Here is a 14,708-nt window from a genome sequence, read left to right on the forward strand (position 1 = left end):
ACACAGGAGAACTCCATGGGGAAAATAAAGGTGGATTTTGGTATTGACTAAAGCCGTGTGACATTACTGTGGACACTTGTGGCGACTGGACGAAGTCGTAGTAAAATAATATAGCGTTCTGCTGGCGGGTCATACGCGTATCCAACAATGTACCATAGATAATAAAGTGAGCTAAAACAAGCTTAAACCTTCCGTGCCCCTGTCGGAAATTGAGAAAAAAGATCGTTAGATTTAGCCTTCCCCCTATCCTATGCATAGGATTTGCTCCACTGCTTGATATTTATATCAGTATTTAGTAGCAGTTGCACTAGAACATGGAACCCACATCGAACATTCTCTGGTTCTAAAATTATGTTTTTCAGTAATCGTATTCTCTCTTTTGAATAAATAGCCCAAACAGCTAAAAGAGTACCCTAGTTTTCAATGAAATAGGTCCAGTGGCGATTCGTATTCGCATAAAGATCTGTTTTTCTATGCGCTTGGCAATTACACCGTGGAAACACACTAATCCAATAACGGAAAAACATTGACACGTGTCCACTCCAACCCTATAAACAACTTTATTATTTCGACGGGTCAGGGACCAGATCATTGTTAATTGGAAGGACAACAGTCTGTGAACCCAAGTTAAACTGAGATCTGCTACTCTTTCTGCCCCTCTATAGCCGTTCCAGCCCCGCATCTGGGGGGTTGACTGGCTCACATCGCCTGACTAGTACACACTTACGTATTGGCGTTCTACTCACTGTTAAGTCGCCACTCTGTAACCAAGTGTCCTTAATTATTGTCGCTGGTTCATGCTGTCATGGTCCACAATAGTGGTCGTTTAGCAACGGAGAGGCGAGAATGATAATTAATGAGGGCGCGTACATTGGGCCAAGGCTTTTAATATACACTAGAGTCAATCGAGTCTGGGAGATGGCAAACCCACGGACGACCTTATCCTAGCTGAATTGGCATTTCCAACTAAGTTATTTAGGGCGACGGCCTCGCGTCAACTGTGACACAGAGTAAAAAATAGATCTAGGCTCCCAAATAGTTAATTAACAAAGTTAGGGCACATGTGGCTTCAACGCTTAGGAGGTATGAGACTTACACATTTTGCGGGGCAAGACATTTCTGGGTGAGTTTAATCTGGTAAATATGGGGTTTTTTCGCCTCTTTGATTATTTGTTCCGAGAATATCTTTGATACTACTACTAATAGAGCACTATGTTACAAATGAGGAACTCCACTTCTCAATTCGAATTTTGCAATACCACTGAGACAGTGTTGTGTTCTACGCGATTTCAATATTTATATTAATGGTTAAGAATTGCAGAAAAATCTAATACCCAACTGACTTTTTCCAACTCATGTCCAAAACTCTGAGAGTAAAGCTTTATCACAGCGCCTAGCAGGAAAACTTTCTGGAACAGATCCATCAAAGGAATAGCATGAGGCGCGAATATAAGATCCACTCACGCCTGCATTAGTCCCATACGCAAATTTGACAAGGCTTGCATTTCAGTCGAATCGCACTCCGTGCCAACGACAGAACCCACCCTGATCGTCGCATGCGACAGTGTGGATTAGAAAAAGGAAGTTCTCAGAATCCTTTTAGATCCACATGTGCTTGAAAGGGGGTATCTTGTACAAAGAGGGTAAACCAGATGCCAATTCGTGTCCACTCTTTTGCGGAGTCTCTTGTAGTCCGTATCAGTCTCGATAATCCTAGGCGTGCAGGCAGGGTCTGCGATAGGTATCGATCAACCAGGATACAACACGGGTGTTAAGTTTCTGATGCAATACGGTCGTCATGTTTCAGATAATGTGTTGATCGATATGGTCTCGAATGCTGCTCCGTATTTCACAATGTAATTATTGCCTGCGATTGTTGCCTGCAAAACTCCGCCCCAACGGGGCTTGCCGTATCTGAATTGCCCCTTACGGAGTACGTGGACAGATTTGATAGATATTTGGTACCCGCAATTGGAACCCACAGCCGAGGCATTGATTGAGGAGCGACATAGAAGCATGGTGTCGAATGCGACATTGTGGTGGCTGGATTTCCGAGAAGGTATGCCATCAACGCCATTCGTTTGCCATTTGTATGCGGTAATATCTTAAAGGAGACTTCTCCGGGAGTTGGCTTTCTCGCCAAGGTAACTGTCTATTTAGTGTTACAAGCGGGACGAGTGCTCAAATGTTGCCTAACTAGTCGAGAGACTAGCGCTAATGGGATCACAATACGACCACAGGGCTGTAGAACGAGGCGCATACCCCATTGAGGTCCAAATATGTGAATGATTAAATCCTCCCCTACGAGGCAGCTATAATAGGAGTCGCTAGTCTACAATGTACAATATTGTAGCTTAATCATAACAAATGATTGCAAAGGATCTCTGTCTGAATACATTTGGAGCACATTCTTTTATCTACATTTTCAACCACACTTTTATGAACGTGGGCGAGCGATTTGACTGTACTGCCTCGCGATTCATGGTTCATTCTAAATCTAGTTTTTCGAATTCCCTAGTCAAAAATCTGGCATAGGCTTAGAAAACCACGAAGAAGATGCTTAAGAAAAGAAAGGGTTTTTGGGGGCCACTGTAACTTGTGTAATCAAAATGCCAATAAGTAGGATAGATTGCGATATATAACTTATTCGTGACCTCGAGACATTCTATATCGTTTCACTATGTCATCTGGTAGCCTTTTACCTACGTCAAGGTATGTAGCAACGTCACCTTGATAGTGATTTTCAATACAAACAATAATGGATCCAAGACCAAAACCCTACTTGAGCAGTTGAAAATTATGTTTCTCTTCATTTTTCACCCAAAATATATCATCAAACATTGGCAGTGTGACTTTACAGCTTGTTGGTAGAATAAAATGGCGGACATAGATGCAACAGATCGGAAGCTTGGGTAACGCGCCCCAGCGGAACTTCAAAAAACCACAGCTCTCACCCAAAACAACAACCCATCTACAATTGACACTCAGTCTCAACGACAAACCCCAATAACCCTTCACAATGTCCGCATTCGCGCCCGAAGACCCAGACGATTACTCGTACGCCGAGGCCGACCCCGCGGAAACCTCCACCCCTCCGCACCCCGACTCGATAGGCGACGACGCAGGAGCCTCGCACGGCCGGGGCCACTCCAATAACCCTCTGCTGGGATCTGATCACCCCATAGTCTCGGATCTGGAGCAGGAAGTGCTGGAGGAATATGCTCGATTGCTGCGGAATGTGAATCAGGTAGGCGAAGATATTTGCGGATAGTCTGGGCACTTTTATCTTGGTGGCATGGATTTCTTTATCGGGAAATTTTGTGCCAGAATCCAGATATTTGAAGGCTCGGATTCTATGTTTACTGAGTACTGATTGATTCATGTGCGCAGCTCTCCGATAAACTGGCCGACCTTGCGGGTTCGCCTGCCTCCATGCCCCTCGATGGTCTTCGGCTTTTGGAACGCAAGACTGCCACTGTGTGCACCCTTCTCAAAGCCAGTGTGTATAGCATTGTTTTGCAGCAGCAGATTTGGAATGAGAATGAAGAGCAGCAGCAACAGCAGCAGAATGAGGATCATTTCCAGGACCAAGAGTATCAACACGGAGGATATCAGCATGGAGGCTATGAGGGAGAAGGAGATATGACCTTCCAATGAAGGGAGTCGCGTTTCTATTAGGATGATGATGATTTTTTTTATTACTCGCGTACTATACCCGGGGTGTTGTTCATTTTCGAGACTTCGTTTCTGGTGTGAAACAAATGGGGGTTGTGGAAAAGGACCTTTGTTGATATATAATTTTTTTCAAAATATGCTGTGAATAGCCCAGAATACTGGAGAACTGATGACCCATTCATGTTGAACAACCGACTTATACAAATACATGCAAAAGACACAAGAGGATGGAAAGAGAAACATTATATACACGCTGGTACGAAACAGCAAGTCTAGGCCAAAGAAAGTTTTAGACCTTACCCGCGTAGTACACCTTGCGCACATCGACAATCTTTCTGCCGAGTGCGTGAGCGACCTGCTCGGGGTTACGCTGGCTCATGAGGGCCTGGTAGGCGGCCTTGACCGTGTTCATTGGGTTCCTTGAACGGCCAGTGCGGGCCGACAGGTCGTGAATACCGCTAGCACGGCACATCTCATAGATGAGATGCTGGACACGGAGACCGAAGCCTATGACAATATTAGTAAAAGTGACGCGCTATGATATATGAAACATACCTGGTGGACGGTGCATCAGCTTCACCGAAGTGGCTCCGACCTTGCCGTTAACATCACCATAGATGGTCCTGTTCTCATAACGAGGAATGGGCTGCATGTTACGGATGGCACGGTACTGCGATTGGGTCCTTGCGTCAGACGCTTCCTCGGACTTGGCTTCACCGATACCGAGCAGACCATTTGCGTTACCGGCAATGGAGAGACGGTATTGGCGGCGGACCTTTCCTAGTCGGGTCTGGTTGGTGACGCTGTGAGAGACGAGGGTCTTGGTGCGAAGTTCCTTGACTTGTCGCTCTGTGTAGCCCGTAGCCAAGAGAAGGCTCTTGAGGGCATCTGTCATCTCCTCCGCTTCCGCCGAGCGCTCCTTCTCGCCTTTCTCGGCGGCTGTCTTCCGATTCGCGACAGTGGGCTCGTCGATAGTCTCACCAGGACCGAAGAAGTCTGGAACCAGTGAGCTGTTGGGGTTCAGCTCGTTTTCCTCCTTGCCGTGAGTGACGCGCAGGTTGTCTGCAAACCGTACAAAGTCGGAACCTGCTGCTCCTTCGGGCATGTCGGCGATGAAGCGACCGAAGTCCTGTACAAAATCGTCTTCATCCTTCAGCTTGAAGTCGTAGTCTGTGTTCGACACCGGGGCGCGCTGGTGGTGGTCGATGCCGGGCTCGATCACTGAAAAATCATCGATGTACCGGAACTGCATCGGGTCAAGACGTTTGTGGAACCCCTCTGCCAGATCCTTGGGGTCGATGGCAGCTTCGCCTGCCTCGATAGCAGCCATCTGTGCTTCGGTGTAGTGCTTGGCGAGCTCGGCCTTCTGAGCTTCTGTGTACTGCTTGAAGGTTTGGTCCTGAGGAGCCTTAATACTGGGGAATTTTGGTTTCCGGTTCGAGAGAGACGCAGGTGTAGGATGGAATTGGCGACGGGGGACTCGCGTGGCCGGCGTGGCAGCACGGGAGAAGCTGCATAAAAGGCATCGTGCTGGCCGTGTAGCATTCATGATGGCAACTCAATGTGCTCTCCAGCCAACGACAGGCTGGTTGAGAGCTATGAAATCTAAGATAAAGGCGAAATGCGGAGACAATTGGGGGACGCAAAGACAAAAGAGGCTGTCGGAGGTGAAGCACCGGGAGGAATTTCTCTCTTGCGGGCGGTCAGTCTGCAACCAATCAGCAACGCGGTAGATGCGTTTCTAATAAATTTCCCATTTGACGGTTTTCGTTTCCAAAAAAATATTTCTTTGTCGCTTTTCACCTTACATGTTTGTAATACGGTCATCTGTCTGGCGATTGACTTCTTCCGGCTCTCTCAGACCTCTCCAAGCCCTTCAAGTGCGCCCGGCTTCTCAATTTTCCAACCAGCGCCGTTCAACGGATGCGCCATTCCCCGCGATAATGCAGAACGCCCCAAGAAAACAGTTCGACGGCAAGAAGAAGTTCAAGAAGGCCAAGGTCGAGAAAAATAAGAGCAGTGGGCATGACGAAGTCCTTCTTTGTGATATCAACAAGCTCCTCAAAAGCAATGAAACTGAACAGGAGAATGAAACCAACGGCGACAGCACGCCTTTCACACCTCCCGAGAAATTCACCGAGATTGACGTGAAGATCCTTGAACTTTCTTCTACTGGAGATGGCCTCGCGCTTTCCGAGAATGGGAAATATGTCTATGTGGTCCCTTTCACAGTCCCTGGAGACACCGTACGAGTCAAGGTCGTCAGACACTTTGAGTCCTTGTCGTACAGCTTGACCGATTTTGTCAAAGTGGTTGAACCGGGTCCTCAGAGAAACGATTCCTTGATCAACTGTAAATACTTTGGAGAATGCTCGGGATGTCAGCTGCAGATGATGTCCTATGATGACCAGCTTGCCCACAAGCGTCGCATCGTGGAGAAAGCCTATGCCAATTTCTCTGGGTTGATCCCGGAGCTTGTTCCCACCATCGGCGAAACATTTGCATCGCCCATGCAGTTTGGATACCGTACCAAGCTCACACCTCATTTCGCACAGGGTGCCGCCGGCACAAGCAAGGACCAGGAAGCACGCATTCCCCCAATTGGATTCACATACAAGAACAGACGACTGGATATGGATATCGAAGATTGCCCTCTGGGTACGGATATTGTACGCCGTGGACTGACCAGCGAGCGGAAGCGAGTCGCAGAGAACATTCGTTCCTACAAGAGAGGTGCTACGCTCCTGATGCGCGAATCGACCGCACGAATTCCCAAAGTAGCCCCGTCTACCACCGATTCAGAGACCCCCAACGTTGAAGGCATCCCCGCCTCTGTGAACGCAGACACCGGTGATGTGATTCGCATCGAGCACGAGAACTACATTGAAGAAAAGCGTTGCATCACAGACAACAACGCCACTTCCTTCGAGTATGTCGACGACTACGTCTTCAGCAACAAAGCAGGCGCCTTCTTTCAAAATAACAACTCAATCCTCTCCGGCTTCACAGAGTACATTCGCTCACAAGCCATCCCCCAAGGCAACGACCAAGACGCCAAGCCAATCAAGTACCTCCTCGACGCCTATTCCGGCTCCGGCCTGTTCACCATCACCCTCTCCCCGCTATTCAAATCCAGTCTCGGCGTCGACATCGGCGGCGATTCTATCGTTTCCGCACGCGAAAACGCCCGCGCAAACAAGCTCCCCAACACCGGTTTCGCTGCTGCCGACGCCGCAACCCTCTTCAAAGACGTCCCCTACCCGGCAGACCAAACTTTGCTCGTCATCGACCCACCTCGCAAGGGATGCTCGGATGATTTCCTGCGCCAGATGCTTGATTTCAAGCCCCGCCGTGTTGTGTATGTCAGCTGCAATGTGCATACCCAGGCTCGTGACGTTGCGGTTATGGTTCAGGGCGACGAGAAGCAGAATGTTCGCTATGAGATCGAGAGCATTCGTGGCTTTGACTTCTTCCCTCAGACTGGGCACGTGGAGGGTGTGGCTATCCTCAACCGCACTTCTTTCCCTCAGAATGAGACTGCCTAAGCTTGGGGCTAGCGTTTTACTTGTTCTGACGAGTAATATATGTGACTTGGTTATAAGCTTTTGGAAACCCACTGTATATAGTGGACGAGATTGAATGGCCATTCGACTATGGATTCATTTGAAATACGCGACTTTCCTTGGTTCTTGGGGCGTGTTTTATATGAGTTGTGGTTGCGAATTTCTTGGTTGATACATCGCTGGATGGCATATTTATCTGATCTTGCATACTGCGGCGTTCTGGGAAAGGTGAACTAGAAAAGCATGACGGCAATTTTGGATATGCACTTATTATTCTTTTTTTTTGGAAATTTCACATACTTTATGAGACTCAAACAACAGACCGTCGACTGTCATCTGAAAAGCCACCAGATGTAGGGATAAGTGTGGCACAATGGCGCAGAGCCGCTTTGATGAGAGAAAATACAGGGGAAACCACCAGGTAAAAGAAAGAAAAGAGATAAAACTGGCGACTATGAACAAAAGGCTGAGCTACATCGATTGACAAGCATCTATTGATGAGATCCACGGCTTTTCCTTACGAACTTCCAGGGCCACCAAGCAGCGCGAAGCGCCGCACAATGCTGGGACCTATCTCGTCATACTCCGCCTTGGTGTGGCAGTAGCTTCGGAACTCAGGCGTCTGACCCAGCAGACTACCTCCGAACCAGGGGCCGTGACGCTGACGCTTGTGGGTAACGACCGCAACATCGAGACCACCACTCCGTGCGCCACCGCTGCGAGCCTCGGAGGCACGGATTCGTGCATCCACCAAGTGACGAATGTCACGTTGTAGGCGACGGCCAAAGTCCTTGTACAAAGTAGAACCACCGGATAGCACAATATTCTTATAGAGACCTCTCCGGACATCGATGGGGGAGGATTGGATGACACCGTCAACGACATTGGGAAGGGGGGTGAGGAAGTCGGACGAGTAGATCTCGGGGTTGAAGAAAATTTCTGGGGCGAGGAATCGTTCATATCCAATGTCGATGTTGACACTCCGCCCGTTTGGCGCAGTGACAGTGTGCTTAAGGAAGCGGTCCGGCTCGCGATCGTAACGTGCAAACTCCTTGACAATATCCGGGCTCACGTAGCAGTACTCTTCCTTGACCTTCTCTGCTGTCTTCAAGCTGCTATCAGGCTCTCCACGGTCACGTAGCAAGTTTTGCACGAAGTATGTGATGTCTCGTCCGGCAATTGGGATACTCTTGATAGAGGACCCGATGACGTAACCTTCGGCGACGGGGATAACGTGGGTGACACCGTCACCTGAGTCAATGACAGTTCCGGTCAGAGAGCGATCTGTCACCTTTGAGGATGTCCATGACGCGGCGAGGGCAAGGACAGCCTGGACGGCAATGTAAAGACCGGCGCAGTTGAACGACTCGAACATGATTTCGGCGGTGTTTTCACGGTTCTCGGGGGGGTTCAGGGGCTATAATTCAGCAATGTCAGATATTATGCCAAATTTAGTCAGGTCGTTGGCGGTGCACGATTTCGCCTTACAGGTTCGGTGAGTAGGAAGTAGTGGTCTTCGGGCTCCACGCGCAGGTATTTGAAGATGGAGTTTGACCAGAATCGCTCCATGTGGTCCCAGTTCTCGATCTGTCCGTGGCGAATGGGATAGTTGACGCCATATCCCGGGCCTTGTCCAGCAGCCAGAGCCTCATCACCAATGAAGAAATCTAAGTCCTCGGTGCCACGCTTCGCGGACAGGTTGGAGCTAGCCCCACCTCCGCCGCCGAGGAACGAAGGCTTGTTTGCGACTGCAGGTCGGCCTGCGGAGCTTCCAGCACTTCCAGCAGCCTTGGTTGCAATTGCGGTTGGGAACACAAACGAGGGGGAGTCGTTGCCGGCGAAGCCTGGAGTGAAGTTAGCATGTCAGCCTAATCCATGATCGCGAGTCTCCTCAACCACGCTCAACGACACATACCAAGCTTGGAGTAGCCAGTTCCGCTGAACAAAAACACAAAGTCAGCATCGAATATCTTGGTTTTCGGGTTCTTTGCGGCTATGAGCTTACTTGTCCATGACAACGGCTGGTGTTTGGGACGCCATGACGGGCCTGGACGCAATCGATCCGGAGGCAGTAGGGCGTTGAATGCAATCCTATATGGGGCAATAAAATGAGAATAGAACAAGGCAAACAGCCTTAGTCAATTGTATCCGAAATGGTCTTTAATTTAGAGACACCAGGAGAAGTAGGACAAGGCGGGGGGGGGGCAAGGTGCCCAGGATGTCCGGAGGTGTTCAGATTACCTAAGGGCAGTTCAACATCGACCTCATGTGCCGAAGATCAAAATCAACTACAACATTGAATAAAAATCTTGACAATGCATGGATTTGAACTCTGAGAGAATCAAATCAAAACTACGAGTCTCGTGACTTTGAAAATTCTACGAAATTAACTAGGAAACTGAGTTAAAATGGCAGGAACGACTCCAACGAGCTCCGATAAATTCTTCCATCTCTCTATCTTTCGAGTTCATTTCTACAGTCTCCATCCCTAAGACACTCCTTTATTATTCTTCCCAATTGTATCATTCTTTTTATGATTAGAACAGGTGTTGTGCCTCCTTCGTTCCTTGTATCTTTCCCCTCTGCCCCACGTGTCTGCTCGCATCACCGGCTCTCTTCACTCGCTTCGTTGCCTGTGCCAAAGTCTGCCATTGCATTGGAGCATTGGTTCCCTGTGGTAGTTCAACCTGAGAAAGGCTTAAATCTTTCTGTCCAGTTGGGCCTTCACAAGCAAACACCGCATTGGAGCCGCTTACCTTGCTCTTGTTCGAGAACTTATTGTTACCCACTGCGAATTGGGCAATCTGATACTTCGACGCAAATTTGGCTCCACAGCACATTTGAAACGCGCTATAGACATCCCAGCACATCTTGAATCGCTGGTTAGCTTTGTCCTGGTCTGATTATGACCCGATCGTGACCCGATCGTTCGCACTTCTCTGACTTGTGATTCCAGGACTCGCTCACGTACGGGCACGTCTTGATTTCATATTTTTGATACGGTCCTGAGAGCAACCGATCACGCACAATCCAATTCGGATAGACTCGAACTCTTACATTCGCGGCACCTTGATCCTACCTCTTACCATGGCACAAACATACAGACACAACGGCCAGTGTGGTATCTTCATTCATGCTGGGGCGGGTTTCCATAGCGTTGATAATGAGCTCAAGCATCTGAAGGCCTGCGAAACGTAAGGAATCTTCTATGATCTAGTGGATTTAGCAAACTCTGACATCTGACGTGAATCAGAGCTGCCATCAAGGGCATGGCATTCTTGCGCAACGGTGGCACCGCAGTCGACGCCGTTGAAGCAGCCCTAATGACCCTTGAAGACTGCCCCATCACGAATGCAGGATTTGGGAGCAACTTGAATGCGAAAGGTGTTGTCGAGGGCGATGCCTCGATTGTCGATCATTTCGGACATAGCGGAGCAGCTGGAGCTGTGCCAAGTAAGATCATATTGTCTCAAATTGGATATCCTGCGGCCTTGCTAACTCAAATTCTTATCAGACGTGAAGAACCCAATCATGCTAGCTCGCAAGATCTACGACCAGGCCAACGTGCCACTAGGCATGTCAAGAGTGCCTCCAAATTTCATTGCTGGAGAAGGTGCCAAGGAATTTGCATGGAAGCATGGTATAGTTCTCGTGCCTGATGAAGCTTTGATCACGCCGGCATCTCTAGAAAGATACAAATCATGGGCAGCGGAATCCAATGATTACGATCGTGACCACCATAAAGAAATGGTCGATCCCTGGTGTCGCCGACCTCTGACTCCCCTAGAAGATCGCATTGAACGCCTCGAATGCCTCGACCGTGCTAAAAACCCTGAGATTTATATTTCAAGCAATCTCAATGCCCACGAGCAGACACCAGAAGAAGAACTGAAAGTGCTAAAACCCCTCACTCCGCTTGCTGGCGTGAAGGGGCGATCAGCAAGTTCGCCAGATCAGCAAGCAACGAAGAAGGCCAAGCTTGGTTGTTCGCACCAGCCTGTGCAGCCTCAGCAGCCCGTCTTTCCTGGGGGCCCATTCCCCGATGGGAGCTCCGAATCCGACAACGAGAAGAAAGAGGATGATGTGATTACCGACACTGTTGGCGCAATTGCAATTGACAGATATGGAAACATTGCAGCAGGATCTTCTTCTGGCGGCATAGGTCTGAAGCACCCCGGTCGTGTTGGGCCTGCGGCTCTCATTGGCATTGGCACTCATGTCATGCCAGAAGACCCGACCGACCCAGAGGGGACTTGTTGCGCAGTCGTCACATCTGGAACTGGGGAGCTTATAGCTGCGACCCTTGCGGCAAGCACTTGCGCCCAGCGGATGTACTACAGCCAGAAAATGGGCCCCAACGGCTCGTTTACCCATGTTTTAGAGGAGGAGGCACTCACATCCTGGATGAGAAGAGAGTTCATCAGTAAGTCTTCTTCGTCATTGTTATTGTTGCATGAGACTCAAAGTTGGTCTGATCTTGTTTACTAGATTCTACCGCTGTGCAAAACAGCGTCCTATTTGGCGCCATCGGGGTGGTCATTGTGAAGAAGAATAACTCTGGCATGGAACTATACTTTGCCCATAACACCGACTCATTCGTAAGTCTTTAAACACAAAAATTGGTGATAATCTAATCATACTTGACAGGCTCTCGCCTCCATGTCGAGTAATTCGGCTAAGCCCAGTTGTCTGATGTCCCGCGGGACACGCGGAAATATCGCCCAAGGAGGTTGCAGAATTAAATTCACCCACCCTTGTGAGTTCTTTGATTTTATTGACCAGACGAAATATTATAAGTGCTGACACATTGAAAAGAAACCTCCAGAGCATTTGGGAGAAAACTACAACATGCTGCAGCGGATGGCTCCCGCTGGCAACCTCGCCTATTGGGCCATCAATCGACGAAACAGTCTTCTCCCCAACCCGGCCATGTTTCAATCAATTGCGTGCCATCTTCCATTCTCGGCGTCGATATACCCTATTCCCCTTGTGATTCCTGGCCCTGCTACATACTCGGCAGTTCGCCTGCCAACGGACAAAAGCAGCGTTTCGCCAATGCGGCTCTTTCTGCTTTCAATGATAAATGTATCCAGATCAAGCATCAGCCATGTTTAGAATAGCCCCCCTAAGCCCCGATGTTCTGTGTGTACCTATTCGTTCAACCCTAGCAATACGATAGCTGTCCGATAAACTCTCTGTTCTAACGTATTACACGTATTGTTTTCAATGCTGAATTCAATTTCTGTGTCCCCAATAATCAACACCAGGCTGAAATCATGAATTTGGGGAGTTCCCGCAGAATATAATTGGAAATCAAGAACCAGGCGTAGGCGTAGGCGTCGACATAGACAGGGGCGTCGTAGCCCCAGACGCCCCATTAACCTTCTTCTTTTTCTTTTTCCTCCTGGGCAACAAAGCCGGCCTAGAATTATAATCCCCAATATCCAAATGCGTCCCACAAGTCATGCAATCACTCCCGGGCGGCGGCTCACAAAAGATACTAAGACAGATAGAGCACACAAAGCCTACATCCACGACCCTGCGATGACAAAAGCACGCAGCGCGGAAATCCACATCCACCCGCGTCGGCAGCACAAGATGTCTCCGCGATCTCTGATCCGGCAAAAACGCCATCATCAAATATTGCAGCAGTCCGCGCGGCTCCGTAAGCGCCATGTACACGCCCTTCGTTGCATCCGATGCCTGCTGCAGGAACACCGCGTCGCCACTGAGCTTGCACACGTCGATTGGGATGTGTAGCCGCTGGCAAGCGAATATGCTGTTCATCACGGGGATGTACTGGTGGGCTGAGTCGGACGAGCCGCTGACGGACACAACCAAGATCCGGCTTTGCAGACGCTCATCTTCGTTAGATGCTGAGTACCGGTTTGAAGGGCCGGAGCTGGACCCTTCGGCTGCGGCGTCTTTGAGGTTTGCGCCGCCGTGTTCGTCGGCCCAGGCGATCGTGCGCCGATTTATGTGGCTTAGGGCGAGGGTCAGGGCACCGGCGAGCATAGTTGAGGTGTTACCTTGTAGGTGCGATGGGGTTGTACTGTCCATTAGGGCTTGGAGGTTGCGCGTTATTTGCTCTTCGACCAGGCGGAAGGGTCGGTATTTGTTGTGTCGGGTCGGGGTGTCACCCATTGCGATGTCGCCGTCGGTATCGGCTTTCGGGGAGGGGTAGAGCCATGATGCTTTTTGGGTGTGGGAGGCTACTACGGCTACTTCGTTGGCGTAGTTGCAGGCTAGGTGGGCGTTTATGAAGACGAGGATGTTGGCGATTGCTTTGGTGAGGGGGAGGGAGTTTTCGAGGAGAGCCCAGGCGTGGGGGTTTGTGTCGATTACTATTGTGAGGAGGGAGGGAGCAAGGTCTGAGGGCCTTTAGCTGGCAGTCTCTTGTTTTTTTTTTCTTTTCTTGTTGGAGAGGTACAGACCTGTGGCGCCGAGCTCATAATGCTCGGAGGCATCGACGGAATTCATTGTGCTAGATTGCGTCGTTGAGGTTGTTGGTCATTATAAGATGGGGATATCTGATGAATAATTCCAGATTGACGGGACCGGAATCAAGAATGGTCCTTTCGAACAATTTTGCTTGATTTGACCAGTTTCTATATTCAAACCCCAGGAAGAATAGAGGTCGATCTTGGAATGATAAGCCAGTCACGGGGTGATAAGGAGTACTATAGCTTTATCCTGCCTAGGTGGTCAATACGTGGACACTTGGCATTGTATGTTATGACAACTACACATGTACACTTCGACTTCATCTTTCTTCTTCTCCTAGATATCCAGCTTGAGTCCGTTCGCTTTGACTCAAGTGAATCGGAAACGAGGCCAATCGGAGTGGACCGCGCATTTGAAGATCTGAATGACTGAAAATACATTGCATTTATGAGAATCTTTTGTTGAGACGGTGTGTTCCGTTTCGGTCGATTTGAAAGAGAAGAGAGAAATCCTCTTGGCAGTGTATCCCTTGGACGCGCCAAGATACAATTATTGCATTCTCTAGTGGGATCGGCTGAATGGAAGATCATGTTCTCATAGTTCCATATTGACTTGCAAAGTAGAATAGACCGGAAACCTTGGAAGGAAGAGAGTAGCACAAAGACAAAGCTGACCATAATAATTATTACAATTACGGCAATGAATACGTATAGGTATAATGATCATATTTGTATGCTTATCGAAAACGTGATGAAGGTCAGCGATGTGGTTGGTCTTATCAGGCTGATTGATAATGAAGAAAGGAAAATGGCATTCAAGTAAGATTACCCTGATTATCAGATATGAGAGAGAGGGGGGGGGACCGGGAAGCAAACTGGTCATCTGTCCCCAATTGAAAAAGGTCGCTTCAGCAAATAAAATACATTGCTTTTTTTCCCTTTCTCTCGGATTCTCTTCGGGTTCTCTCAGAACTATTAAACCCGCGATTATCGGCACTCCCTCTTTATCTTTCTCTCCGCTCCGCAC

The 14,708-nt window shown here is 49.0% G+C and overlaps 6 protein-coding genes across 6 annotated transcripts; 3 read left to right on the forward strand and 3 right to left on the reverse strand.

The window, feature by feature from the left end:
- Positions 1–3,019: 3,019 nt before the first annotated feature.
- On the forward strand, positions 3,020–3,657 carry N7529_001372 (DASH complex subunit DAD3 family protein; the record flags this gene model as incomplete). The annotated part of the gene is made up of 2 exons (XM_057236903.1): positions 3,020–3,247; positions 3,391–3,657. 2 exons carry the CDS (start codon positions 3,020–3,022, stop codon positions 3,655–3,657), a joined length of 495 nt encoding a protein of 164 aa, XP_057101590.1.
- A 307-nt stretch (positions 3,658–3,964) lies between these two features.
- Positions 3,965–5,224, reverse strand: N7529_001373 (mitochondrial 37S ribosomal protein uS5m; the record flags this gene model as incomplete). Its single annotated transcript, XM_057236904.1, has 2 exons — positions 3,965–4,182; positions 4,231–5,224. The coding sequence occupies 2 exons, from the start codon at positions 5,222–5,224 to the stop codon at positions 3,965–3,967; spliced, it is 1,212 nt and encodes a 403-aa protein (XP_057101591.1).
- A 394-nt stretch (positions 5,225–5,618) lies between these two features.
- N7529_001374 (tRNA (uracil(54)-C(5))-methyltransferase) lies at positions 5,619–7,220 on the forward strand (the record flags this gene model as incomplete). Its single annotated transcript, XM_057236905.1, has 1 exon — positions 5,619–7,220. The coding sequence occupies one exon, from the start codon at positions 5,619–5,621 to the stop codon at positions 7,218–7,220; it is 1,602 nt and encodes a 533-aa protein (XP_057101592.1).
- Positions 7,221–7,755: 535 nt separating this feature from the next.
- On the reverse strand, positions 7,756–9,278 carry N7529_001375 (actin-related protein 3; the record flags this gene model as incomplete). Its single annotated transcript, XM_057236906.1, has 4 exons — positions 7,756–8,655; positions 8,727–9,082; positions 9,154–9,176; positions 9,244–9,278. 4 exons carry the CDS (start codon positions 9,276–9,278, stop codon positions 7,756–7,758), a joined length of 1,314 nt encoding a protein of 437 aa, XP_057101593.1.
- A 1,047-nt stretch (positions 9,279–10,325) lies between these two features.
- On the forward strand, positions 10,326–11,726 carry N7529_001376 (threonine aspartase 1; the record flags this gene model as incomplete). The annotated part of the gene is made up of 3 exons (XM_057236907.1): positions 10,326–10,432; positions 10,492–10,691; positions 10,753–11,726. 3 exons carry the CDS (start codon positions 10,326–10,328, stop codon positions 11,724–11,726), a joined length of 1,281 nt encoding a protein of 426 aa, XP_057101594.1.
- An 825-nt stretch (positions 11,727–12,551) lies between these two features.
- On the reverse strand, positions 12,552–13,718 carry N7529_001377 (TFIIH/NER complex subunit TFB4; the record flags this gene model as incomplete). The annotated part of the gene is made up of 2 exons (XM_057236908.1): positions 12,552–13,609; positions 13,673–13,718. The coding sequence occupies 2 exons, from the start codon at positions 13,716–13,718 to the stop codon at positions 12,552–12,554; spliced, it is 1,104 nt and encodes a 367-aa protein (XP_057101595.1).
- Positions 13,719–14,708: the final 990 nt, after the last annotated feature.

The sequence above is a fragment of the Penicillium soppii genome (genome assembly GCF_028829465.1).
Source record: "Penicillium soppii strain IBT 18220 chromosome Unknown utg000002l, whole genome shotgun sequence".
Lineage (NCBI taxonomy): Eukaryota > Fungi > Ascomycota > Eurotiomycetes > Eurotiales > Aspergillaceae > Penicillium > Penicillium soppii.